The sequence below is a fragment of the Lampetra planeri genome, unplaced genomic scaffold (genome assembly GCF_965212315.1).
Source record: "Lampetra planeri unplaced genomic scaffold, kcLamPlan1.2.h2 scaffold_776, whole genome shotgun sequence".
NCBI classification, from domain to species: Eukaryota; Metazoa; Chordata; class Hyperoartia; order Petromyzontiformes; family Petromyzontidae; genus Lampetra; species Lampetra planeri.
In genome coordinates this window covers 1-27,440 of record NW_027615598.1, presented here as the reverse complement: position 1 = coordinate 27,440, position 27,440 = coordinate 1, and the positions used below count along the sequence as shown (strand labels likewise).

Sequence of the window (27,440 nt, the reverse complement as noted above, 5' to 3'; positions counted from 1 at the left end):
ACGTGCACGCTGCAGACGGGGGTTTTGCTAAATTTCGCTAGAAGACTGAGTCGAGGCATTGTACTACACAAACTTCTCAGACGACGAGGAAAAATATTCGCATTTTTGTTTTGTAACTTTGCGGGAAAGTTTCACTCGAGCTGCACGGCTCCGAGTAGCCAACCGCGGAGCAGAGAGACGAGTCTGTGGTTGCCAGTTGCTTCTGCAGGAATGTCGCAGAAAGAGAGACCGAAGTTTTATCGACAGGAGGTCAATAAGACGATATGGGAAGTCCCGGAGCGCTACCAGAACCTGTCTCCGGTCGGCTCTGGGGCTTATGGATCCGTCTGGTAAATTATCTTTCGATGTAAATTGTGCACAAACGTGTCGCTGTGTCACCCAACTTAACCCCATTCATTTAGACGAGGCCTGTGCTGATGATGCTAAAGTCAAGTTAGCTTGTACGGATAGTTGGCTAACAAGGTGGAGCTACAAGCTGCCTCCCAGCTGTAAACTTGTTTATTACTTAAACGACCCACTTATAAATCAGTAAATAGCACACAGTACCATATAGGTCTACTTAAACATCATTGTTCTGATTGTTCAACGTGAAGTTGAACTGTTGAAAAGGTATAGTTGGTACGCATGTTGCTGGTCACAGTTACAAGAAATTACATTGAATATCTGACAAAACTGTCTCAAATCGCATCAAACTGGAGCAATTTTAGTTAACTTAGGTGGTTGGTTGGATAAGTATGTACAAATCATCAGCACAGAGGACTGGGCTTATTTAGTGTAGACGATGTTCCTCATTTGTGCTTCTTTATCAGAACGATCAGGGCCACAACCCCCAGTGCTGCAGACATTAGGTGCTGATACTATGTAGGAAACTAAATTCGCATTAGTGGGCAGATGTTTGTTTTGCAAATGGAAGAGGACAGCTGTGCTGTTGCTGGGCAATTGGTTAATCTGTTGCTGGTCAGATTACTGGACGCCCAACCCTGCAATGACTGTTTTGTTCATTTGTTTTTCCAACGCTCATTCTTGTATAATCCAGTGCTTACTTGATAGTCTCTGTTACAACCCTGCCTTCATCACTACATTTTACATCAGTAAATATATAAAGCAGTAACACAGAAAGCAGAAAGTGATGTTAAGGCAGAGTGAATGTTTCCTCTCTCCAGAATCTTCATTTTTATCTGTAACTATTATGTGTTTGTTAAACTGTTAATACTGTGAGTATCTGAAGATCAGCATCTTTTAGTAGCACAACACAAATGCATCAGAATTTGCATTAAGGCCTAAACAGAGTCTGGTTTCAGCTTCTATGGGTAGAATCAGATTTCATATTTTGGTTGCAGCGTCCTTTGATGATGCTTGAACTCAAGTCACACAGTCAAGACTCAGCAGCTGTCGCAGTTTACTTTTATGGTCACTGACTATGGTTAGGTGAACTGAGCAGGAGAAAGGGATGTGTTTGGATTGGAGACTGAGTTTTCAGAGCACCCAACAGACTGCAGGCAAAGCTGCTCCCAGTCTGCTGAGAGATGATATTTTCTGCTGATGTGGTCTTTTTTTCCAAGCCTTGAGCAGCCTGAGCTGTGTCTAATTTGGTTCTTGGAGACAGTCAGCCCGTTCAGAGCATCATGAATCCGTTTTTTTTCTCATCTGCTGTGAAATCATAAGCGTTCCTCGAAAAGTCATTCACAGTTTGATAGAACTTATTTCAAGCGGTTAAACAGTTGGGTGTTACTATCAGCAATGGTTATAAACATGTTTATGCCTTCATCATAGCTCTGCCTATGATATCACGACTGGCTTGAACGTTGCTGTGAAGAAAACTCTCAAGGCCGTTTCAGTCCATCATCCACGCCAAGAGGACGTACAGAGAGATGCGGTTGCTGAAGCACATGAAACATGAAAACGTAAGCCCACTAGTTTCTCTTCACCATGTTCTGTCTCAGAGTTAGCAGATAAGAACAATGTATGTATTTGCTTATTGTGGGTCTCACACTGTGACTTCCTTTTTTCTGTGTCTCAAAGTGTTTATCTGTTCTTACACTGCAGTTTGTTCTCTGTCTTGTTAAAGTGACATTTGCTGTTTTTGCAGGTGATCGGCCTCCTAGATGTTTTTAGCCCTGCAACCAGTCTGAAGGAATTCACTGACGTGTAAGTTGAATGTGTTCTAAAATAGCTATGCTCATCCAGACTTTCCCCCCTACAAACGCCCCTGTGCTTAGTGTCACCTTAGCAACACACTGAAATGGTGAAACAACTGTGTCCAACAAACTAATGCCTTCAGTCTCCTGGCAGAACCAAAGCCTGGGAAACACCTGGAGGTGGGCCAATAGACTGAAAACACTGGCAGATTTCTTACCCTGCAGTCAGTTAGTTACTCATTCTCTGGCTGCTGCAGCAGTTTGTCACGTCCAGGTTTCCCCCAATTTCCTATTTCTGGGTGTGTGAAATTCTGTAGTTGCTTCGCCAACAAATAGGCCCCTTCTTTTCTGTTGATGTTGAAAGTTGCTAGAAATGGGAAGTGACTCAATTTTTAGACGTGTGCTACCTCCCCCGTTTTGTGTGTGTGTGTGTGTGTGTGTATGTGGAATGTCTCTCTCTCTGTTCACACTGTGCGACTTGTATCAAGATCAAATTCAGAGGAATTCCTGTCGACACCCGACATAAGAATGTGACTCAGCTTAGTGTTTGTAATCAAATTTCTTCTTCCTTCTGGATTATATTTTGTGTCATGCCTTAGACAGTTTCTCTAAATCATCTAGGGGTTTGCAGCAATGGGGACGTCATGTGTGAGGCTGCCAACAGTAGCACAATTGCTGATCATACCTATTGCATGCTAATTAGCCGGAGACTAGTTAATGTGTAAACCAATATGTTTAACCATATTGGTTTACACCAATAAATAGCCCCAAAGCGTTGGGGCTATTTAAAAAAAAATCATTTGATGTGTTAAAGTTTTCACTTAATCATTCTCTGGAAGAATGATTTGTTAAATGTCAGAAAACAAAACAAGACCGTCCTTGTTTACAACACAGCTATGCTGCGTTGTGGTCTTGGCAATTTATACTGTCAGGAAATAACCCAAGACATTGATGAAAGTTGGAAGGACTCTGAATGAGCGTGGCCCCTGAGTACTGTTCAGTTTGTTCACACATTTATATAGAGCTCTGATTACAAGATGCTTTATAACGCAAAGTTTGATGAAACACTTCAGGGTTACAGAGGGGTTATTTTTACCAAATACAAAACGGATCACATTTTGTAGATGGCCATTTTTTGGACATCAACAAGAGTTACTGCTATACTACACTGGCCAAGAGGACTTAACCTTACATATAGATCTTAAAAATAATTTTAAAAATCCTTATTCACGGGCCTGGTGCACCACCAGGTTTGCAGTACACTAGCAGCATTTTACAGAAAAGTAAAAACCTCACTTTGAGACTTTACACAGCAGCTTTTTCCTCACACGCGGTGCTCTGTTTACTGTTCAAATGGAGCTTTTCTTACAAAACATCCCTCCCTTGTTTTGGATTTGTGGCACATATTAAAAGGCTGTATGTGAGACCTCTCTGCTGCCAGGAGAGCGTATGTCAATAGTCACGTAAAGTTTCTCTTGTTCTGAAGAGGCAAGACTTGTTTATTGTCGGTGTCAGATGGAAAGATTTTTTTACGCTCACATCTGCTGCAGCATTGGAAACGTTCCGTATGCAGTGTGATAACCAGAAACATCTCAGAAATGCAGGTGCTCCAAGTGTATTTCCCCTGTGCTCTAAAAATACATATCGAGTCACAACACAGTGGCAAGGCTCCTCACAGTGCCACGCATGCTCCCGTTTCTACAGGAGAGGGACGAACGTTAAGGTCACTATTTATATCCCATTTTTCCAAGGCGGGTGAACTTAGGAGAGTTTCCGTGTGCTTCTGAGAACAAATTCAAGTGCATCCAGGCGCTATTTTAAGGTTTCACTCTGGTCCGTGAGAATAAAAAAAATGCAAAAGTGGCTGCGTGGCATTCGGCTCCTTTCTTTTACCATAAATGCTATTTAGGTATTTTTCCGGAACATCTCTGGAATTAGACTGGAGCTACCCACTGTTGTATTAAGCCCATTTACCTGCGCGTGCTGTTACATGACATTCCATTTGTGAAGGGTTTGGCCTTTTGGTGCCTCTAGAGATGTGTGAGAAGGAAAGCAGTGGAACCGGTTTGAGCTCACTTAGCCATATGGTCAATTCTGACTGCTAACAACTCTGGATTGTTTTTTGAAAGAGCAAATGCATTCATTAAATCCATCTGGCATTTTATGAGGTATAACACCATTGTCATTCCTTCTGCTATTTGTGCCTAATTAACTGTGTTTTGAATGGCAGCTACCTTGTGACTCACTTAATGGGCGCTGACCTCAACAATATAGTGAAATGTCAAAAACTCACGGACGACCATGTGCAGTTCCTCATATACCAGATCCTCCGGGGGTTAAAGGTGAGGCTAATCAACTGCTCAGCCATTGGACGCATTTTGTAATTGTATTGTTTTATATCTGAGTTGTAAATCGATGCCTGTTTTTCTTCTACATCCCTCCTCAGTATATCCACTCAGCGGACATCATTCATAGAGTAAGTGTGTTTTTCCCTGTGAATCAGCCATGAAAATAGAAGTGCCTCTTGAATGAAAGTGTGTCAAAGTGCATCAGGTGCTGAACAAACGAAACGATTTAAATGTAATATTTGATCCAATAAGAATTTTAGTCCCGATTTTATTTTAACAAAGCTAATCTTTAACAAAGCCTCCAACATTTTAAGGGAAATAGCAGGAATGAAGAGAAACTGAATTGAGTCTATAAACCTCTGTAATGCTGAGAGCAAGCAACAGATCATTCTCTGTACGTTCATCTGTCTGACATCATGTATTGATGCATTGTTATTAAAAAAAAGAACGGAAAGAAAAAACGCAGCTGCTGTCATGTCCACATGGTGTCCACCACAAATGTCCATCTCTGGCTTTTTTCTATCAGGATTTAAAACCCAGTAACCTGGCAGTGAACGAGGATTGTGAACTAAAGGTACGTGTACACGCTGCTCTTCTTTTCAAAAGCATTTTACCCCACACATATTTGTATTTTGCAATCAACACCGAATTCACTGAAATTGCTGTCAGATTTTGGACTTTGGTTTGGCGCGGCACACCGATGACGAGATGACCGGCTACGTGGCCACGCGCTGGTATCGTGCTCCTGAGATCATGTTGAACTGGATGCATTACAACATGACAGGTAAACGGCGATGAAGCTGTTGTTCTCTCTGCACATCATGATTGTGGAAAATTGTGGGATTGTTGTTAAGTGTTGTCATATATCTTTCTGTGTGTTCCAGTGGACATTTGGTCAGTGGGCTGTATAATGGCAGAACTCCTCACTGGAAGAACTTTGTTTCCTGGTACTGATCGTATCCTTTTCAATTGAGTGCTCTTAGCTTTTGAGATTCAAGCAAAACATTTACACAACAGGTTAAACATTCATCAGTATTTTTTTTGCTGGTTTCTGATGTCTGTGTTTTTTTAATGTTCCTTTTCTGCTTTTTATGAAAACATGCTTCTCTGCGTTTCTCGTCAAACATTACACTGCCCGAGGTGCTTTTGAATGACGTCTATGGTACAGTTGGTACTTGTTTCCACACTTCCCTTTGGCTTGACACACTCTTTAATGCTTTAATGTTTCCATGGCGTGCTTCAACTCATCTGCACTCCCTGTATGCAGGGCTGGCTGGGGGCCATTCAGCACAACAGTATGGGTCTGTAGCAATCTGCAGTGACTGCGCTCTGAACTGTTTATCTTTTTCTCTCCCAGAATTTTTTTTTTCAAACTAATGGCTGGGTTTGTTAGAAGGTGCACAACAGGGCTGCCACCCCCCCTTTCTCTGCTGTAAGCTTTCATGATAAAATTCATTCTGCCTGCTCAGGTTACCAAACACTTTTCTCGCTCACTCTCTTTGCAGACGCAAATGTCTGCTTCTTCTTGTACAACTTTCATCTAGTTAAGTAAATTGAATATGACAGGTGATTCTTGAGTGATTCAAGTGACACAAGTAAGGTGAAGACTAACAGGTCCCTGTCCAACCTCTGGTCCTTCTTTAACACGTACTGCTAGATATTGATCAGTTGAAGCTAATCATGCTGCTCGTCGGAACACCAGGGCCCGAGCTCTTGATGAAAATATCTTCAGAGTCTGTGAGTTCCCAAAGTCATGCAAAGCTTGTCTTTAACCAGATTTCTGCTTATGAGTCTGCCGTGCAACAATTTGAAGCACCTGATTCCTACTTGACAGCATGTTTTCCAACTTCCATCTTTATGAGTTTGTGATAACATGTAATGACAAGCTGAGTGAATGCATGAACATTTGTCATGAGATGTTTATGACACTACCTGGGAATGCAAAGTACTGCGTTGTCTTTCCTCCTTTTCCTGAAACTCTCATTTTGTTGTCACTTTTGGCTTCAATGCACGGAGTTTGCTTCTAAATGTAACATTGCAGCACATGTGCAGTGTTGGATTGAGAAGCATCTTCTTAACCAAATCTGCCCTGTCGCTATACTCCCCTTGACACAAGTTCTGTAGATATAAACCAGCTACAGCAGATAATGCGTCTGACTGGAACACCCCCAGCATCTCTAATAAGCAGGATGCCCAGCCACGAGGTGAGCAGGTTCCACAGGGACCCTCTAAAGACCCGACAGCAGCAGTGTATGCTCAGAGGACAGTCTGACCCGCTGCGGTACTCATACCTTTGCTTTTAGAGCAAGACAACTGTAGGCTTAGTATAGTGGATTTATTTAGACTGCAACCTAATGTAAGGACCGAATTGTTTTATAGTTTATTCCAGTCATTGTTAATCACCGTTAAATAAAAGTGAGAATGCGGACAATGTGGTATTGGCACACAAAGGAGTGCAGGGCTCCAAGGACGTCTACTTTATGCAGTTAGAAACCTGTCCTTGTCTAGTAGTCATAGCAAGGGTATTGACATTTTACAGTAATTGTGAGGCATCAGACATGTTTGCTGCAGTGATATTCTCACGTGGCTCACCTTGTGTAGAACCTGTCATTTAACGGGTGTTTTTTTAAAAAGTCTTTCACAATGAGAACATGCCTCTGTGTGCTGATAATCATCACTAACAACGATTTTGTGTGACAGATGCTTTTGATCCTTCTGGTTGTCTTTCCATTGTTACTGCACATGTCCTGAAACTGTCGTCTTTCTTCTCTGGTGCTGCAACTCCAATCAAAGTCAAAAACTTCTGTCAAGGAAATCTTGGGGGGCGGGGCATTGTCATTCGACAGGACCCTCCAGCAGTGGTTAGAATGCACACAAGGATGTAGACCTCCCTAAAGCCACTGAGAGTTACGACATTGGAAAACCTAAGAAAATATACTGGGGCTATGAGATACATTAGTCATACCTGTAGATATGAGATGCAATGAACAGCTGTATGTGTTATGAAAAGCAGTACTTAGTTGGCAAGAGCATGTGCACTTGCCAGTAAGTTAAACGTTTGACTTACTTGATGTGTTTCCTCAGGCCAGGAACTACATCAGTTCCTTGCCAAACATGCCCAAGAGGAATTTCGCTGATGTGTTCATTGGCGCCAATCCACAAGGTAAAGATGGAAGAAATAGCATAAATAGAAGCTGTATTAGGTTTTTGTGTAAGGCCCTGAACTGAATGACATATCATTTTTTTAAGCTGTGGACCTGCTGGAGAAAATGCTGGTTCTGGATACAGACAAGCGAATAACAGCAGCCGAGGCTCTGGCCCATCCTTACTTCACTCAGTACCACGACCCAGATGATGAGCCTGAGGCCGAGCCATACGACCAGAGCTTTGAGAGCCGTGAGCTAGCGATAGAAGAATGGAAACGTATGCAGTTATTTCCCCCGAATACACTTTTTGTGTACACTGTTTCTTTTGAAAACACCTTGTGTAGCTTATAAATGAAGTAGTCCAGTACCACTGATACGTATTGTAATTTCATAACATTTTCTAATGTCTTGCAGGATTAACCTATGAGGAGGTGTGTAGTTTTGAGCCACCAGTCTTTGATGAGGACGACATGGATTAATGGGACGTGCGTCACAAATTGACCCCAGTGCCAGAAAAAGTCCAACAACCATCGAATGTACAGTAGTATGTTATTGTTAAACTCTCAGACACACTTATACCAGCTGACAGTCCAGTAATGGAGATTGCTCCTGCGAGGGGGATTATGACCAGCATAGTGAAAAAGTTATTTGTTACTTATGAACCACTAATGTTGATGGTCTTTTACTGGAAAAGGTGATTTCTCACAAACAGCTGATGTATTTCATATTCATCAGATTTCTTTCTCCTTTTTTTAAATCAATTTAGATTTTTTTGACTTGTCACTGTGACTCTGACATGCTGAAATGCCTGGACCTATAGCTGTGCTATTTTGAGTTTTTTAAGTGTCCCATTGTGCAACATGTAAATCTTCACAATATTTTTGTTTTGTGTGAAAAAGGAAAATGTTCATCACAAAACTCACCCCATCAAACTGAAGCATACATCACTTGGTTACATGTGTTCATTTTGGTTATCATTTTTCTGTATCTAATAATAGAGAACTTTAAAGGGTTTCATGTCTAACAGAAGTAGGTCTTATGTTTTAATGTATTTGAGTATTTGTATTTGAGAAAACTACTTTCATTTCTGCTCTAAATGGGGAAAAAAATATGGCTGGATGTTCTACCCAGTATTATGTAAATAGATGTCATCTTTTTGGGGGATTGTCCTGTTCAGCAATCACTTTCAGCATAATTTACATAGTTTGTGTGTCCGCAAGAATGTATCAGTTGTTCACAGGTATTAGTGCCATGCTAAAACCTGTAATAGAAATACTACTCAAATATATGTGTCAAAGAGGGATTTCAGGTGTATTTATATTTTGTGGAGGTGGTATTTATAAATGGCAATCAAAAGATCACATAATCTATTTTTACTCCAACAGAGTAACTTCTATCGTCAGTCATTTGTTTAACAAAAAATAAAGACTTATTTTTAAGACGCATGGTTTCTCTATGTTGTCCATCATAGTTCTCAACAAATCATTGGTGTCCATCTGCATCCACCTGAAGGATGAGAAAAAGAGGGTTTAAGTACCTTTTACATGACAAATTAACTTTTCCCCAGTCTCTCCGTGTCCATGTCAAACAACTTATTAAAGGCTACACCTTAAATAACAGTAGAGCTAATGAACTATTATTGTTGTCCTGCATCTACTGGATTCTCAGTCATGGTCTGTGAACCAGAGAAAAAATATTTTAAAATCCTGACCTTGTGAAAAATAATGCAAATAAAATATCCTCTCAGGAAATGTCTATACTGTTAGTAGCCTTTAAAAGTCCTCTGAGGTGATCTTCATTTACAGTCAAACAAGACGAAATACAAGAAAAGTATATACAAAGAAACACAAAGCAGATCGGAAAAGCAAGAGCAAGCAGAGGACAGAAACTTTGTGATTAAGGATTACAAAATGACAAACGGAACAGGTGAGTTCAACTTTAAAGCATATTTAAACAACCAAATCTAAGGAATCTTTATTAAACGACTAATGTATAGAACTATCTAAGATCCAAATAAGTGAACCATTTGAAGAGAGACCTTGAAATTTGTGATTATTTGTTGTCCCTGTTCCTGTAGCTTATAAACAGATGTCTTTCATGTGGACTTGCAGTTGATTGTGTGGACTCCGACTATGATCAGATCAGCTTGCATCAAGCAGATAATCGGATGCGGTTCCTTCAAGCAGGTGTTTCGTCACACACTTTAAATCGCAGCAGTTATCACCAAATAAACAATAATAAATGAACTAGCAAACCTTCTCGTAGCACCACAGTTAGCTGTGCTGTGCATACTACTCTGACGTGGATACTGTGCAAACTTCTTACCTCTGTGAATTCGGATAGCTATTATGAAGCTGCCCTCGGTGGGCAAAACCAGCCAGTGCGCATGCGTGGAACATTCGCTCACTGGCGGTGTAGCTAACGGCTAGGCTACGAACCCAGCCAAGATGGAGAGAAAAGGTAACCGACAGTCTGAATGGGCAGTGTTTCCGTGTATGTTTTAGCACTGTGGACCTATGCACAGCCGAAATCACAAATGAAATTGTTGGTGGAGATGCAGGGTTGAAATTATTTAAATGAACATGTTTGTCACGCACTGTTAAGACAGGGCGAGCTAGCTCACAAGACATTAGCTTTAGCTGGACATGTCAGGATTAGCTAGCTCCATGTAGGTTTCTAGCTCTTTCCACCACATAGAATGCCGTTATTAAGAGTTGTTATTGCACGACCTCATCAGTTAGACTTATATATGTGGTAATAATTTCATGCCACATAACATTGGTCGAAATATCGTTCACCTGCACGTAGCTTAGTTCCGTTCTCTTTAATAGCTCGATTTCTTCCAGTGTCTGGTGACTGACAGAGCGACAGATACGCTGCATTTGCCATTTAATTGTCTCGTTGCAATCCGACAGTACACCTGTCAAAATTGACAATGGCTATTAGCTGTTCGGAGTTTTATACTTTTCTTCACACACTGTCATGTATTTGTATTTAGTATCAGATAGGAACCAACCAGACAATATATGAATATATGTCGCCGCTTTCCTTTGACAGTTTTGGCACTCCAGGCGAGGAAAAAGAGGGGCAAAGCAAAGAAGACCAGCAAAAAGTGAGTTTGCATTTCCGTTTATGATCATGGTCTTGTGTATGACAGCCTTATAGGGTATGTATTTGTTTGTAAAGTACAGTTCGACGTGACAGTTTGTTGCAGCGCTGGTTTGTTATGGTACTGATGCTTAGATGTTGGTCTAGCTCATAGCCATTTTGCATGGGGCTCAAATGAAGGCAATGGCATTACTGATGTGATAGAAAGTTGTATGTATAGAATCTGCATAGTGCCGTGTCTAAAACAAGTTCATTACCTACATTTTGAACAGTTCATGAATGACGGCATTAAGATCATCATGCACTAGTGAAAATGGCCATGTGTAACATTGATTGGCATGCTTATTGTTGTTGGTTTACCTAACAAGCTACTAATCATGCCATCAGTGGCATCCCCCAGAGTCTTATGTAACAGCATGTGCTATATTTAAAACGTGAGAATGAAGAAGCCCACATCAGCCCACCGAAGCATGGTGTTTCACTGAAAACTGCACTAAAGCTGTAAGTCACTTCTGAACATGAGATGGCACCAACTGCATTGTCCTTAAGGGATTCAGAACAAATCAAGCAAACTATGGAGCCATTTAGATAGATAGATTCATCTGAAAGAAATGAACACAAATTTCGTAGTAGGTAGTGGTAACATAGCATGACACGATTGATAGATGTGAAATATTCCAACAGCTAGGTCCATTGTCAGCTTCTGTTCTCATATCCTTTCCCCCAAGAGATAATACAGCTGTCTTTGCAGACAGAACATGGCAATATATGTAAATTAGAGCAATGGCATGTCATGAAGACATAGTGGGGGTGGGTATGTTTTCACTGTACAGTGAATGTAAAATAAAATAATACTTTTAGTGACGTTTCTCATCCTTTTTTTGCATTTTATGTTAGTAATGTTTACTATAATGTAATCAATGGTGTCTGCAATTTGTTGCAATCGTCTTAATTTGCCGTAGCTAACTAATATTTTTACACTCATCAAAAGAAGAACTACAACACTGTGTTATGGACTAGGTGATGCAGTCAAACAACTTCCAGTGTGTGTGACTGTGAGTGTTACTGCTTACAGCAGTGCAAGGGGTTGACAGCCTTGGACGGAGGGATGATGTGATAAGGGATGCTTTGCGGAACACCACAAAGCAAAATGTTAAGAGACAAGCCATGATAGACTAATTTAGCATTGTTTTTTTGTCTTCCCATAATGAACTAGTTGACAAGCATACAGTGTTAAATCCTTGCAAGTGTATCCAGTTTCCACCTGCTCAGAAAAAGAACGTGCTTGGCTTTCGTTGTCAAGTCTCCTTTAAAAATGAATGACGTAACTGCTTATACTGCAAACCACTAAATGTCATAGCCAGAGATCCAGAGAGCATTATACATACTTGAGAAATAAGACTAGAACTCTGCAATTTTCACCAAGGCTTCACAGTGGGGAAACATGAACTTGATACAGAATATGGCCCATTATCATTTGCCATTTCATATCCGTGCACACTTTGAATAGGTGTTTAGAGGTAAATTATTTACTAAGCTGATTATGGAAGGTGGCAGCCAATTAAAGTATTGTTCTATAAAGCTGTAGTTGTTTCAGTTTGAGCAACTGAAGCAGTTATGGGTTTTGGTGTTGCATGTGCCAAAGGTTGGAAGTCACTAAGGTTATGGAATGGAATTAGTTAATAGTTTACTCACAACAGTGCTCAGATATCATAATTTTGCTGGCGAGCTGTCTGTCCATATCATATCAACAGTTGCCATCTGGATTTATTATTCCCTCTGCAATATTTCTTTTGTCGTGTCACATGTATCTGCAGCCAAACAGCAAATGATCTTGTGTCACTTTGATACATCATTGAGGAACATGTTAGAGCTGAAGAGAACTCCTGCATTTGTGATGTTCTCTCATGGCAGTTTGATGCATTTCAGGGAAACTGCTGTTGAGGAGCTCGCTATTTGTGATATACTGTATGTCCAAATAATTTTATTGACTAAGCAAATGCACTGTTCATTATCAGCAGGTGTGTAAAATAGTAGTATGTAGCTCAAGATTAGCTTTTCTTGCAACATTGGCTTGCTCCGAGTAGCTTTGCATTTCATACATATAGATCAGTTTTCATAATGTAAGTTCGCAGCACATACAGGTAAAATTGAAATAGCAGTCATTGATTTCAGCACCACATTTACAGATAAGCTTATGCTATTAGTCTGAGATACTCAAGATCACTCTCATTGTTGATGATTCTGAATGGTATTAGACTTCATTTGTTGGTGGAAGCGAAAGAAATAAAACCATATTCCAACCGTGATAAACAGTTGGACAGTTTTCCAGTGGAACTGGAAAAGATGTATAAGATGCATAAGTAAATTACAGACATTTTCTAGACCCTGTAGTTCAGCAGTGATGACACATATAATTGTATACATGTTTTTGTCTGTCAGGCAGCCAAACAATCCCCGAAGTCGACAACCGCCGCAGCTAGAAGCCTCCCCACAGGAACCAGAAGAACCGGAGGAGATTCTTGGTTCTGATGATGAGGAACAGGAAGATCCAAATGACTACTGCAAAGGTAAGACTTCCCTTAATATTTTTTTACCTGCATATGTTAACGCAGTTATGATCATCCGAGTAAAGTGTTTCACTCTTCTAGGTGGCTACCACCATGTGAAAGTGGGTGATCTTTACAATGGAAAATACCATGTTATCCGTAAACTGGGTTGGGGGCACTTCTCCACTGTTTGGCTCTCGTGGGATATCCAGTAAGAACAATATTTCCTTGCTTTTTGTTTTCGAGGTGTATAGAAATGCACTTGCAACAGTCTCTTGTCGAATCTTGTGTGATAATTTTTGTTAGTGAACATCACCTGCTCTGTTGTTGTAGGATGAAGAGGTTTGTTGCAATGAAGGTGGTGAAGAGTGCAGAGCACTACACCGAGACAGCTGTGGATGAGATCAAACTCCTCAAATCGGTAAGTTAGTAATCACTTTGTTGATTGTTTGATATGAAATGTGTCATTTTGTTTCTTTGTGCTCAGGTGAGAAATTCAGACCCCACTGATCCCAAAAGGGAGATGGTTGTCCAGATGGTGGATGACTTCAAGATCTCTGGTGTCAATGGAACTCGTATCCTCCACAGCCAGTTTTTCCTTTTCACTAAAGATTTGTGACATTCCCAGACCTGAATGCCCTGGAAAGACGGTACATCACACTCATGGCTAAAGAGGAGTTTATGCTTCCGTGTTGAACTGACTTGGACCCTGCTTGGGTGCCCTATGCCGTCATGAGCGCTTATACTGCGTTGAATCCCGCCACAGGTTTTCCCATTATCTTTATCTTTTTCTTTTTCTTTGTTTACTTTCGGTAATAGCGACTGAAAGTGAGAGCCATAGGCCAGACGTTGACGTGGACCCTACGGTACACTGTAGGTACTCCTCCGTTTTGACACCTGCATAAATCAGGCTTCAGCGATAGTATAAGTATAAATGCATCTGTGACAAGAGTCCCAGATGCAATGAGCAATGAGATGTTTATTCTCCTGCTATCTGCCCTGTTTTCATTATGAACGGCTCATGTAAGTGAACGGCTACTGGCCCTCATAAGCAAACATTTGTCTCCGATTTGGTTCTCTGTTGTCTTAACTCCTTCTCGTCAGATGTCTGCATGGTATTTGAGGTGTTGGGGCATCACCTGTTGAAGTGGATCATAAAGTCTAATTACCAGGGGTTGCCCTTACCTTGTGTGAAGAGCATCATAAGACAGGTAACTATTTCACCAGCACTGCCACCCCCTATGTATGTTTTGTAGTCCAGATGGGCTTTCGGGTGCAGGTTACACAAGTTTGCAAGACCCTGGGCTGCTTAGTTTTTCGTTAGTATGATACATATTTGTATCTGTATTTCAACTATGTGGAAAACTGATTTCACAAATTGAGATCTAAGAAAGTAGCAAAGTCAGTATTTTGCATTGGATTATTCTGCAGGTTCTCCAAGGTCTTGACTACTTGCACACGAAGTGTGAGATAATCCACACAGACATCAAACCCGAGAACATCCTCATGAGTGTTGACGAGCCTTATGTCCGGAAGCTCGCAGCAGAAGCCACAGAATGGCAAAGGGCTGGAGCACCTCCTCCGTCCGGTTCAGCAAGTAACTAGACACACACACACACACACACACACACACACAAACACTGAGGTGTGCACTCACGTATGATGAACCATGGATTGTAAGTGTATGTGCTCTTTTTGTTGTCTTTTTTTCAGTAAGCACAGCTCCTGCTCCAAAACAGGTAAACTGTTATGTTTTCATTTCCCATTGAAGCCATCAGCCTCCACCAATGTGAACCTCCCTTAATTGCCTCCTCTCTCTAACAGACAGTAAAAATGTCCAAAAACAAGAAGAAGAAGTTAAAAAAGAAGCAGAAGCGTCAGGCAGCGCTGTTAGAAAAGTGCATCTTGGACCTGGAGGAGATGGAAAAGACAACAGAGACACGAGAGGAAGAAGAGGATGAGGATGAGGACCCTCAGTCTCCAAAGGGACGAGCCTGTGCACCTCTCCGACAGGTTTCTCTTCAGGATGTGGCAAATGACGTCACCGAGGGTAAGAAGCAAACACTGTGGGAGTAGTTTAACGACCTCTGGTCTACATTTCTTCACAAGTGTGATACAGTAATGAAGTCTCTGGTGTGACTTGCCTCTTCTTCCCTGGTCCTTTCAGAGAGCAGTGCAGATGCAGATCTTGTGGGGATGGGACCAGACGGGCTGTTGGAGCTGAAATGTAACGGCCATGTGGAGGAGGAGCAGACACAATCCCACTGTAGGGACGAAGACCAGCACAACGGCAATGCAGAGCTCCTGGAGAAATGTGCCAGTCAGGAGGAGCAACACGAGGACTTCAGTGTCCACTCCATCTGCAACGGTGTGGACTCTGATCTGAAGGAGCTGGACACTGAGACGGAAGGCAGAGGGGCTGAAGCAACTGAGAGACACCTTCCCACTGGGCTGGAGGCCGGGGAGGACGGGCCTCACTATCAGTGTAGAAATGAGGAAAGCCTGAGAAATGGTTAGTCAGTCTTCACCTGTGCATTTGCTGTAGCCACTTAACGTTCCCAGCTCTGTCAATTTTAAAATCTTGCATATTAGACTTGTTACGTCCGCCGCTGATTCAGTTTCGGTTCTTTACTCTGCTGTAGGAAAGCGAACGGCAGGATCCCTGCTAGTTAACCCCCTCGAGCCACTCAATTCAGACAAGATCAAGGTCAAGATTGCAGACTTGGGAAATGCCTGCTGGGTGGTGAGTAGTGTGCTAATGACCTGAGGGATTTCCTGATTAAGCATAAAGCCTTGCAGCAAGGGACACGTATTGTCATTCAACTATCAAAATAGAAACCCTTCACAATTGTTTGTTTGATAGGCTTTGCTATTTTATTCAGACCTGTTGTGTTTCGGTATTTGTTTCTCCTCTCTCCCTCCCAGCACAAACACTTTACAGAGGATATCCAGACGCGCCAGTACCGGTCCTTAGAGGTACTCATTGGTGCTGGCTACAGCACACCAGCTGATATCTGGAGCACAGCCTGCATGGTGAGAGATCACTGACAAGCACAGATCTCAGTCTAATGTTTAGTGACAAGTCCTCCGTGGTGTCATGAGGAGCACAGGCTTGGTTGGGAGGGGGCTTATTGATTTGTGCTTTTTGTTCTCGCTGCGTTGTGGATTCATGTGCAAATGATTGTGTTTCAGGCCTTTGAACTTGCCACAGGAGGACTACTTGTTCGAACCGCATTCTGGGGAAGATTATTCCAGGGATGAAGGTATTCAGGGACTGTCCACTGCAGTATTATAGCTGTAATATGTACATTACCATGTTATGAGTATTTTGCACAGGTACATGTAAAACCTGTTAAATTGTAATTTGCAGGATTATTCCAACACATCTAGTAACATATATCCAGTGTTTCCTACAGTTCTGCTTACAAGGAAATTGAGACCTGCTTAGAACGATGCACTCTGAATCCCCTTTTTTCTGTTCATCAATTCAAATAGTTTAGGGGACTAACAGACCATCCGCCTGCCCCATTCACCATGTCACATCACGCTGAATTGTTGTAACTGATTTAGATTCAGTGTGATCACTGGGACAATGCTGTAGTAAACGGGATAGTTCATGATGTGTCACGTAAACAGTACTGAAGCTATATGCATATACATCTATGAACTGTGAAAGTCGATCCTGTGGGAAACACTGAAGACGTGTTCATCACAATAAGCATGATAATGTGTGACCTTCACTTTGTATGAGTTTAACTGCACTTTGCTCATTATTCACAGTGTTAACACTTAAAATGAGGGAACTCCACTACGGTGATGTCGACTAGTTTTAACACCAGAGAGTGTCAGCATGCTATCGTATCAGCATTCCTGTGGTTATTTTCCTCTCTAACACCTCAAACCACCACACTGGAGATGAGGCCATCACCTCACTTTCTCACTCATCTCTCCTCATCACTGGGCGTCATGTGTTCTCAGCCTCCTCCTTCATTTTGGCTCGCTGTTTAGCTTGACTTGATTCTGCCACAGTATGTCCGGTACAGTATGTGCAGAGATTTCATGTTTGCCCATCAACGCTTCGTGCGGCTATGAAACAGATACAGGACATAAACACACCGAGCTACACCTGCTGTGTGTGCATGACTGCTCTTTACAGTATTTCTTTCCCTTCCTTTTTTTACTAATCACTCATCCTGTGATGTTTGTGTATATGGCTTTAACGGCTGTGCTTCATCCCTGTTTCCAGTGTGACTCATTCTTTATGGTTCGTACTCGGGCCGAGATTTGTTCAGGTGTTTGTACTGGAGCTAAAACACAAATATAATGTGGCATTTGCATACGTGTGCTTTATATCATTCAAGGCTGTCATCATCCATTTTTCCTAATCCATTGTTCTACATGACTGTCTGCCATCTCCCCTCCGTTTCTTCTCTCTTCCTCTTGTCTCTCCTCCTGTGATTGCCTCATTTCCAGACCACCTTGCTCTCATGATTGAGTTACTAGGTAAAATTCCTCGTCACTATGCTCTGAGTGGGAAATACTCACAGGAATACTTCACCAAGAGAGGTATGCAACCCCTCTGTCTGTGACCTGCCCTGGGAACAGTGGACAAAGGGAGGAGGAGCAGAAGGGCTCAGATTGCACCAAAGAGGTGGATGATGTGACTGAACTCAGACCAGTGATTGTAGCTTGAACAGTGCCATGAGACAATGACTCCAGTGTCAGCTGTTGTGCCAAAGATCACCTGGCAGTGGTTCATTCAGTACCTCCTTTCACAACCAGCAGGTTTGGCCGATAGTGTGTTCGCCACCCCCCGAGGCAAAGCCCCATACCCAGTGGGAGAGTTGGCTTGTAAGTTCAGTCATAGCAGTAGTTTGATCTTTACTAATTTTCTCAAATATATTGTTTTTGAACCAAAATAATCAGATCACAGAAAAAGCAGCTAGAATATTGGCTGGTTCAACAGATCAAATTCATTTCACAAAAAAAGCCCCGTCTGACATCAGAGTGTTACTAACTACCACTAGACATGGTTACTGAATATACATCCACAGTATCTTGTTTTAAGATCACATACCTCCGTACCTAGGACCTAGTATTTCAGCGAGTTGAAGGTCACTATGAATTTATGAATGCCTGACGTCTGGATGAGATCATGTCTGATGGCACATGTTGGATCCTCCTCAGCATTCCGGCCTTTGCCCTCGTCCTCCCCAGCCCTTCTCCACAGACTCAGGGTGGGTCTGTGACTGGGACACTGTCTCATGTATCTGTCTCCTTGTCTCGTCTTTCCCTCTCCTCTTGCACCTGTCTGTGGCTGCGGCTCTGCATTGCAGATCATATAGCGCTGATCATTGAGCTGCTGGGGAGTGTCCCACGCAAACTCATATTGGCTGGCAAATATTCCAAGGATTTTTTCACCAAGAAAGGTAATAATGTATGAGATAAGACGTGACTTCTTTCTACGTCCCGCCTTGATCCTGATGCAAAAGGTATTTTGTTTCGATGTGAATCTTTTTGTTTTTCCCCAAAAAACAGGCCCTTTTAGCGTTACATATTTATGCTTTCACTTCTTTTTTTGTTTTTATTACCTTTTGCTCTTCATGATTGTCTATGCTGCCATAAAGGCCAGAGTGCCCCCCAGGGGAGTGTCAAAGTCCATCTACCATCTCTGATCTGTGATCCTACCTGTACCACTTCGTAGCTCTCACATTGTTCAGCGTTGTGGTCTGTTCCCGCTGTCTAACGTCTGGTTCTGATTGTCTGTAGGGGACTTAAAACATATCACCAAGCTGAAGCCGTGGGGGCCTGCTGGAGGTTCTGATCGACAAGTACGAGTGGCCACATGAAGAAGCCGAGTGCTTCGCTGACTTCCTGCTTCCCATGCTGGAGCTCATCCCTGAGAAACGGGCCACGGCTGCAGAATGCTTGCGCCACCCCTGGCTCGCCCTCTAGTGGACTCCAGTTCTTGCACCTCCCTCCCCTCCCACTCTCTCCAGAGACTGCAACAGATCACTTTCCAGTTTGGGCATATCAGATGAATATTTATTTCTCCTTTGTTGTTTTTCTCATGTTCTCGTCACTGAGCTTCCGCTTCTGTGTATGTTTGGTTTTTATGTGTTGGCTCTTTCAGTGTTGTGTGTGTGTGTGTGTGTTAACGTTAAGTTCAGGAATCCAGTGGATTACATTTCTTTGTGTTGATGTTGGCTCCAGCTGATGCGTGCTGCTCATCCTACGACACAAACCTGTTATTGTACTTCTAGTGACTCATCCTTGTTTCACTCCTGCACTAAAACCCAAACAAATTAAGGATATGTAGCCATTTTCCTGAAAAAGGACGTTTTCCTCATACAGTTTCACTAGTGCTGTTTATTTTTTTCTTTTTTTTTTTAATGAGTTCTGAGTTCTGTAATGAGTTTACATTTAAGGTATACATTTTGTATTTGTAAAGTAGGATTAGTAAGTTGCACACTGGGCTGACATTTACACTGACTTGTAACATCAGACATTTTTTTTACCGAGACAAACTGTCTGCTTGTGGAGCTCTTATTATTTAGCCATAACAAATCCGTCGTCACCTGGAATTGAGGTATGGTTAAATAAATCCAATAAACGAGATCTTTCATTCTCATGAGAGCCTGGTATTTTCATAAACATGTTACAAGTCAGGAATATAGCGTTTGAGTGGTTTCAACAAGACAATGTGATGAAGCCCAATTAAAAAGGAAAACAAGTAAGAATAAACTGTATATATCTGTACCAAAGAGTTTGCCTTTCTGTATATTACAGTTATGTACAGTTTTTAAACAAATCTTATATCTTAGCTAAAATTATTTAGTTGGGTAGCTGTGTTTTGAATTGAGTGGAAGGCGTTTGAGCCTTGTATGTATGGCCAACTGTTCAATAATGTCACAAGGTCGTGTCATGGTATCCCAAGTTGAACATATCTAGGTGAACTATGTATCTGTCGAGGTGAACACAAATTTTACATCGGTGTCCGAGAGCATAGCCTTTGTTTGAGCAAACGTGTACAACACACCATACAATAAACAGATGTTCATACGGGATGCAATGACCGTGTCAAGCTTGTTTCTATGACAAAGTCCAGAATCACATTTCTGCAGTTTCTTTCTGGTCCAGTAGCAGGGATCCATTAAATCTGGGTTCCAACATCATACAATAACAGTCAAAGGTTTCTCACAAAAGCAGCGGGACATGTAATGATGCTGGTTTTAATCAGTAGCATCCACATCACTCAAGGTCTGGACTCAGGAGTTTCCTGTTGAGACAAAACAGCTTGATCAATTTGCATATATTTTGGAGCTTTTGGAACGGAACTCAAAGTGCTTTACAGTGCATCCTCATCCATCCTTCACACCAGTGGGCAGAAGCAACTGTAAAACAGGGAGCCTTTGCTCATGCAAACAAGCTCATCCATACTTAAAAAAAAAAGATTCTAGCATTTTCCTGGCATCATCATATCATGATCATTTGTAGGAAGTCAGACCTACAAAATCTAGTCTAGTTAGAGCTGCAGAAATACCAGACTGAATAAAGGCATAACATCAACAAAACATAAACTGTTGTCTGAACTAGAGTAAATAAGAATTAATGGGATTTCTTAGATACATAATTTAGGAAATGTAATTTAAGTCAATTCCATGTTCCAAAGTTCTCACCATAGATTTCGGAAGGGATTGGGTTATGTGAAGTGTGACTGTTAAGGCTCTAAAGTCCTAATCTTATTTTACAGCACAATAAACAACAAAACAGTTGTTTGTTTGTTAAACCTTTAGTCCAGGAGACAGTTTGAGGGTTCTGCTGTTGCTGCTCACTCACTCTCTGAACTGGAGTAGATCACCATCATCAAGTGCTTCTTCCAGACTCACCACACTGACCTGTTACTCCACCCATCTGCATTAACTCTTACCTTCTCCCTCCACCTCAAAGTCATCCGGCAGCAGTTTGTCCTGCCGGTTACCGAGGGTAAAGGACAGAAATGCGAGGAGGAGCGCCATCCAGGATGCTGATGATGGCCAGGATGTAGGCCCAGCGCACTGTGCAGTTCCCCAGGCTGTACTTATCAGTCCTCTGCCCACACATCCTCTTAACCTCTGGAGCGTCCCATCCATCCGGGTAGATCATGCAGCCCATCACCATCAAAGCAGCTGTGGGGCAGAGGAACGCAAAAAGAGTGTAGTTGATTATATATTAATAATAATTCCCCCTTGTGTGCACTTTGACAAGTAATTATGAGTGAGGGTTTCTTGACTCCCACCGGCAGGATAACACATAAAACACCCACACTAAGTGCCAAAAGTTTGGTTTATGGTGCAGCAGGGCAGAGCAGGCTCACCGCTGCTGTTTGCCTAATATACTGCTACAGGGTGCCTCTGACACCACACACACACTTTAATTAAAATCTGTTTTTGGCACCTTTGTGCATTGTCCAGAGATGAAGACCTTTACCATATACTGCTCAGGCCACTTTCTTTGGTCTGATATTGTTGATTGCTGGTTGATTGTCGATGGTGTTGTTCAGCTAACACTGCTAACACCTGATCTTGTTTCATGTAACTGATCCGCCATCAGAGGTGGTCAAAGTCTACGCTGAAACCAAAGACCTTACTGGTGTCCAGGAACAACAGATTCAAACACATGCCACGCCTGAAACTGGAGAAGTGCTGGTGCCGGGATGAGTTGATCACCTCACCCCCGGTTGAAAAGACACACACTCCTCCTTCACACCCACTGTGTCATTGTTGTCCCCACATGTTGAACTGTGAATGAAAACCTTATGAGGATTTCTGCACTTCCACAAACAGGAAGCGCTCCATTTAATTCATGTTTGAAAAGGAATAGTAATATTTGACAAAAGAACATTTTCAAAGCCTCATGACACATGTTTTTTAATGACACAGTGCCATAAAATTATAAAATAACAAGACCAGTACTTTCAAATTTATCAATATCATCAACAGCAGATTTTACACAGATGCATTTGCAGTTAAATTCAAAACCAGAATATACATATTTTTAAAGATACTTCAAATTAATCGATCAAGACTCACAGCCTTTTTCACAGTAAAGTCTCAAATTTAGTTTTATGAAATTCAAAGTCCAAGTGGCTTTATTGTCATTCAGCCGGGGCCATCACCTTCATTTACTTGAGCAGCACTGTACAAAGTATATTTTATTAAATGTAATACTACAAAATGTACTGGTACGGCCAGTACACCATCTGTTGGCTCAGATTCAGATCACATGACTTGACAAGTTTGAGGATATTTGACTCAACGATGTCATGACAAGACCATGGGTTGACTTCAAATAGACTCAGCTTTGAAAAGAAATAACCAAACTGAAAATGTACGTATTATCTAGTTGTCAGATGATTTTTCTATCTCTATAATACTCTACTCTACTCTATTACAGGGGTGTCAAACATATATTCCATGGGCCAAAGGAGTAGCCTGTCCGAGGGTCCAATCTGGCCCCCAGGATGAATTTGCAGGGAGTGAAATTTAAACAGAAGACATCAATTCTTCAATAAAAGTAACTGAGAACCAGAGATCAATGATTTATCTCTCTTCATAGCTGCACTTTAGTTTGTGTGGAGAATCAGTTCAGGTCTGGACCACGACACACATGTGGAGTTACTGTCAATATTGCACATTTACTATTCATTCATCTCGAATACTCTCGTTGCTGCTGCAATATGGTACATTCTCCACTATAAAGCTTATCTTGTCTTAAATTAATGTAAATTTAAAAATAATTTCAAGCTCTTGACAAGTTGTTTTAATCATAAAGTGGAATGTTAGATTTTTCAGTTCCAGCTACCTGTTGCTAAATATTCCTTTGTAGATCCACTGTAACTTGTAACGCACATGTGTACATGGTAAACTGAGGTGTGATATTGTTCATATTGTAAAAGGACTGTTAATTGTAAACAGTTCCCTAATGTTCTTGTTCTTTGTTGCTCTAAAACATAGAAAACGATGGAGTTGTTGTCATTATGCAGTTATTATACCTGATACAGGTTGATATGCTGCTGTTTCACTGGTCCAGCCCATTTGAGATCAAAGTGGTCTGAATGTTTCTAAAGGTGCAATGACTTTTGCCAAGAAGGGATGGAACTTCTGTAGGACTTGACCCCAAATTTCCCCAAACCCCAAAGACTTGAGTGTCCAGATGTATTTGAATCTTGCATGATGTTGCTGACCAGAACAAGTAAAATCTGCCACTCTGCCAAGTTCACTGTATTCACCTTTAAGTACCTAACCTTCACCTGTCAGAACGTGCACAGCGCCTGACGACATTTGTACCTGAGGCCAGCTGCATCCATGCGCAGATCTTGTAGACGCTGCCGGCGTTGCAGAAGAAGAAGAGGCTGAAGCACACCATGGTGCCCACCACCAGCAGCATGGAGCTCCCCACGAAGAACATGGCCGTCCTGAAGGGCCGGGGACGGGGATGGAGCCGAAGTCCAGCACGCTGCCCCTTGCAGATGAGCTCGGAGGTCAGCGCGTTGCCGATGCAGTAGTGGAAGAGGCCGAAGTAGCCGGCCTGCGGGGGTGTTGACGCTGTCCCCGATCCAGAAGGGCTGGATGAACACCACCACCGTGATGATGGCGAAGCAGATGGTGAACACGGCCCACATGACGCCGATGGCCCGGGAGTTGCGAACGTAGTTGGTGTGGTAGATTTTGGCAGCTTCCTGGGCTGGGAAGCAGATCCATGATTACTTCTTGGGTAGTTCCACGTCATTCAGCCAGAAGACGTTGGTCAATCCATTTCATTTGTTGACATGACAATGACACTTGTTGCCTCCGCGGCTGCTCCGCGCTGACGGAGCCGGTGGAGGAGGATCAGCACCTCGGACAGCTCCTCACACCTGGTCCCTGTGGTCCCACCTCTGCAGATGACGTCACCACGTAAGTCGGCCAGTCTGCTCCTCTCAGTTGAATCAGGTGTTTGTGACATGAAATAAGTTTTTACTTCGACTGTAACAACATGTCAACACAAACGCGTTAAAACCTATAAGACATTGTTTCTTCAGTGGGTATTAGTGTTTGGGTCTGTTATAGTCGTGCTCTTGTAGTTGATTATCAGAATCTCACAATCTGTTTTAATTTTATTCATTGTTTCCATTCCCTCACATGCAGTGTTTTCACTGGACTGTAAATGTACAACAAACTTTAATGCAGAAAAAAACAGTGACTAAATAAGTATTGGTATAGTTCAGTAATGAGAGCAGTAAACCCAACGTTAATTAGATTTCATGACATATCATTTTTATTGATTCATTTATTTCATTTCACTTTGCTCTGAGCACGTCACTCCTGCAGTGTCAGTGAAAAATTGCCATTCTTCCGGCTGTGACTTCATGTTTACAGCTGTCGCGTGGCAACAGGACTTCCACAAAGAGCCAGCAAAAAGAAATACTTGAATTGGCAACATCAAAGTAGTAATGATTGTCATTGCCTATCATCATCTTCTCTGTTACAGCCTCTCGTTCTGCTTCAAAGTCCTATTTGAAGGAAGCATATCCACCTAAAACCACCAAATCCACAACGCATGTGAACACACACGTCGCAAAATTCATTGCCAGAACGTTCCATCTTAATGTTCCAAACGTTCGGGATGAAGGATATTCGGGGGTTGACAGAAACGTACTTATGGAACGATTGGTTCTGGTTCTGGCGAATGGGTTAGGAACCACGCACACAAAACAAATGCCCGCCCCCCTCTCTTTGTGACGTCACAACATCAAAGCCCTCCTGGCCAAACTCTAACAAAATGCTCCATTGTATTAAAGGTCGGTGAATCCGACAGTTGGTCAGTCACAATCTTCTGACCAGACGACAGCACATCTACAGACACTGTTTGCCATTGATCGACAACCAGCAACAGTTGTGTTCAACAACAATCAGAACTACACACATTAGTGTCACAAACCAGTGGGTCCACACTTTGTTTTTCTTCTTTCCACTGTGCTCCAGCCATGGACAGAAGAAATAACCCTCAGCATTTCGCGCGAGACACCAACACTCAAGCTCAGGAGCGTCGCTACACCAACCGATACCTGGCTCAGGTACAGGCTAAATGGGGAGGAGCAGGCTGAGAACCTGATGATGGCCTATCACATGTACGAGACTGAGATCCAGCAGCTGGGAGAACCACATTCAGCTGCTTCATGAGACTTTTTCCAAGAAGCTCCAGCAGCTGGAGAGCAGCCAGAAGCTGGTTCACATGATCTTCTGTCAGCAGGTTGAGCACTTGGAGAAGCAGCTCCAGACCAAAGAATCCAGCATCCTGACTCTTCAGGCTGAGAACCACAATTTGTTCATCAAATTCGATGAAACATCATCTGAATACTTGAAGAAAGTCCAGCAGCTGGAGGAACAGCTCAAGAGCAAAGAGTCCCAGATTGTGACTCTCACATCTGAGATCCAGAACTGGTCCAACAAATACAATGAAACATCATCTGAATACTTGAAGAAGGTCCAGCAGCTGGAGGAGAAGATCGAGAACAAAGGGTCCGGCATCCATACACCGAGGTCTGAGAACCAGAATGGGGTCTGAAACATCAAGTGAAAACTTGAAAGAGGTTCAGCAAACTGGAGGAACAGCTCCGGACCAAAGAGTCTGACATCCAGACTCCTCAGGTTGAGAACAGGAATGGTTTCTCCAGAAAGAGAAAGAAAGACAAGGGAGACGAGAAGGCGAAGGAGAACTTTTCCTACTCTGAGAAAGTCCAGTATCTGGAGGTGCAGCTCCAGACCCAAGAGTCCGACATCCAGACTCTTCAGTCTGAGAACCAGAACTGGTCTGACACATCAAGTGGACACTTGAAGGAGGAACAGCCACTTGGGGGGGGAGCTCCATACCAAATAGTCCGACATCCAGACCGCTCAGGTTGAGAACCAGAACGGGTTGAGAACGGGTTCTCCAGTTCTGAAGAAGAAGAACGAAAACAAGATTAGAGGAGGGAACAAAAGAGAGGAAAAGGAGCAGAAGAAGAGGGAGAAAAGGAGAAGAAGGGAGGGAAGACGAGCCATTGACAGCGATTTCCTAAAGTCCACAAGAAACATTTGTTCAGTTTCAATTTCAGTTTTTCACACAATATTTAGATACAATGTGATTTTATAGTCATATAACGGCATGTATTGTTGTGACACTAAGTAATACACAATAATACATTTGTACATTTTATTTTATTTCTTACAAGCAATAGTTCATACCATTACCATAGAAACATGTCACGTGGGCCCCGTTTTGCCGTTCCCTACAACAGACGTCTCTCCCGTCTGCCGTGTCCCTCATTCCATCCGAAAGAGAATCACATCCAGGGCTCCTCAGCTCTGTGTTGGTGGGTTTAGACAGGCTGAGTGTGTCCGTGCAGGGAGGGGGATGTCGGAATGGTCTCCACTTCTCTCTCACTTCCCCCAGAGGATCCCACACAGCAGTCTGCAGCTCAGGAAGGACAGTCGTCTGTCGCCAGCAGGGAAGGTAATACCAGCTCTGCCTGGGAGATGTAAGGAAAAGGAAGAAAAGGAAGCACAACAGGTCAGACCCAAGTCTGATCAAACACCGGCTGTGGTGGGATGAATGGCAAGCTGCTTTAATGAAGCGTAATCCTCAACGTACGTGACAGCCCCAAGATGTGACGGAAGAAAGTAAATCTATGCTGCACGTAAACACAATCCTCACATAGGAGATAGGAGGACAATAAACGGAGCTAAACCATGTGGAAGAAATGGACAATAAGTAGTAAGTATGAGGGGATCAGTGACAGCTCAGAAAGACTGGCAGTTAGGAAATAATAGAAACATACTAATGTGCTCATGTAATAATAATAATGCTGTACATTAGTGTATACAGATGTGGGAGGAGTCGATAGTGATGAGTTAGTCGAAAACTGCCGCTTCCGATGATAAAAAGGGGTCGCACCCTTTGACCTTTGAGCATTTCTTTTCCGTCCAATCCAGGAGCACAAAGGACAAAAATGAGCCAGAAAAGAAAGGACCAAGTCAACCTTTTTCTTTAAACAACATTCTGTAACCATGCTCCTACTGAATTCTTCAGTTTGTACCGCACATTCATTCAACTTAGCCTTTTCTCTCTTTGTACCCGAGTTGTGTCTCG

At 42.4% G+C, this 27,440-nt stretch overlaps 3 protein-coding genes across 3 annotated transcripts; 2 read left to right on the top strand and 1 right to left on the bottom strand.

Moving 5' to 3' along the window:
* The first annotated feature begins 210 nt into the window (after positions 1–210).
* LOC144741911 (mitogen-activated protein kinase 14A-like) lies at positions 211–8,111 on the top strand. The gene is given in 13 exon segments (XM_078624408.1): positions 211–329; positions 1,774–1,816; positions 1,818–1,904; positions 2,090–2,148; positions 4,369–4,480; positions 4,585–4,614; positions 5,013–5,060; positions 5,156–5,270; positions 5,371–5,442; positions 6,144–6,223; positions 7,571–7,649; positions 7,736–7,909; positions 8,047–8,111. Coding segments are annotated over 13 exon segments (1,083 nt in total).
* Positions 8,112–10,079: 1,968 nt separating this feature from the next.
* LOC144741913 (SRSF protein kinase 1-like) lies at positions 10,080–19,244 on the top strand. The gene is given in 19 exon segments (XM_078624410.1): positions 10,080–10,092; positions 10,690–10,744; positions 13,183–13,310; positions 13,392–13,500; positions 13,623–13,710; positions 13,777–13,864; positions 14,394–14,500; positions 14,721–14,886; positions 15,003–15,028; positions 15,114–15,339; positions 15,457–15,801; positions 15,932–16,032; positions 16,215–16,322; positions 16,482–16,502; positions 16,504–16,552; positions 17,763–17,855; positions 18,626–18,718; positions 19,059–19,093; positions 19,095–19,244. Coding segments are annotated over 19 exon segments (2,001 nt in total).
* A 1,964-nt stretch (positions 19,245–21,208) lies between these two features.
* Positions 21,209–25,298, bottom strand: LOC144741912 (LHFPL tetraspan subfamily member 5 protein-like). The gene is given in 5 exon segments (XM_078624409.1): positions 21,209–21,304; positions 21,306–21,457; positions 23,618–23,864; positions 23,866–24,014; positions 25,265–25,298. Coding segments are annotated over 5 exon segments (678 nt in total).
* Positions 25,299–27,440: the final 2,142 nt, after the last annotated feature.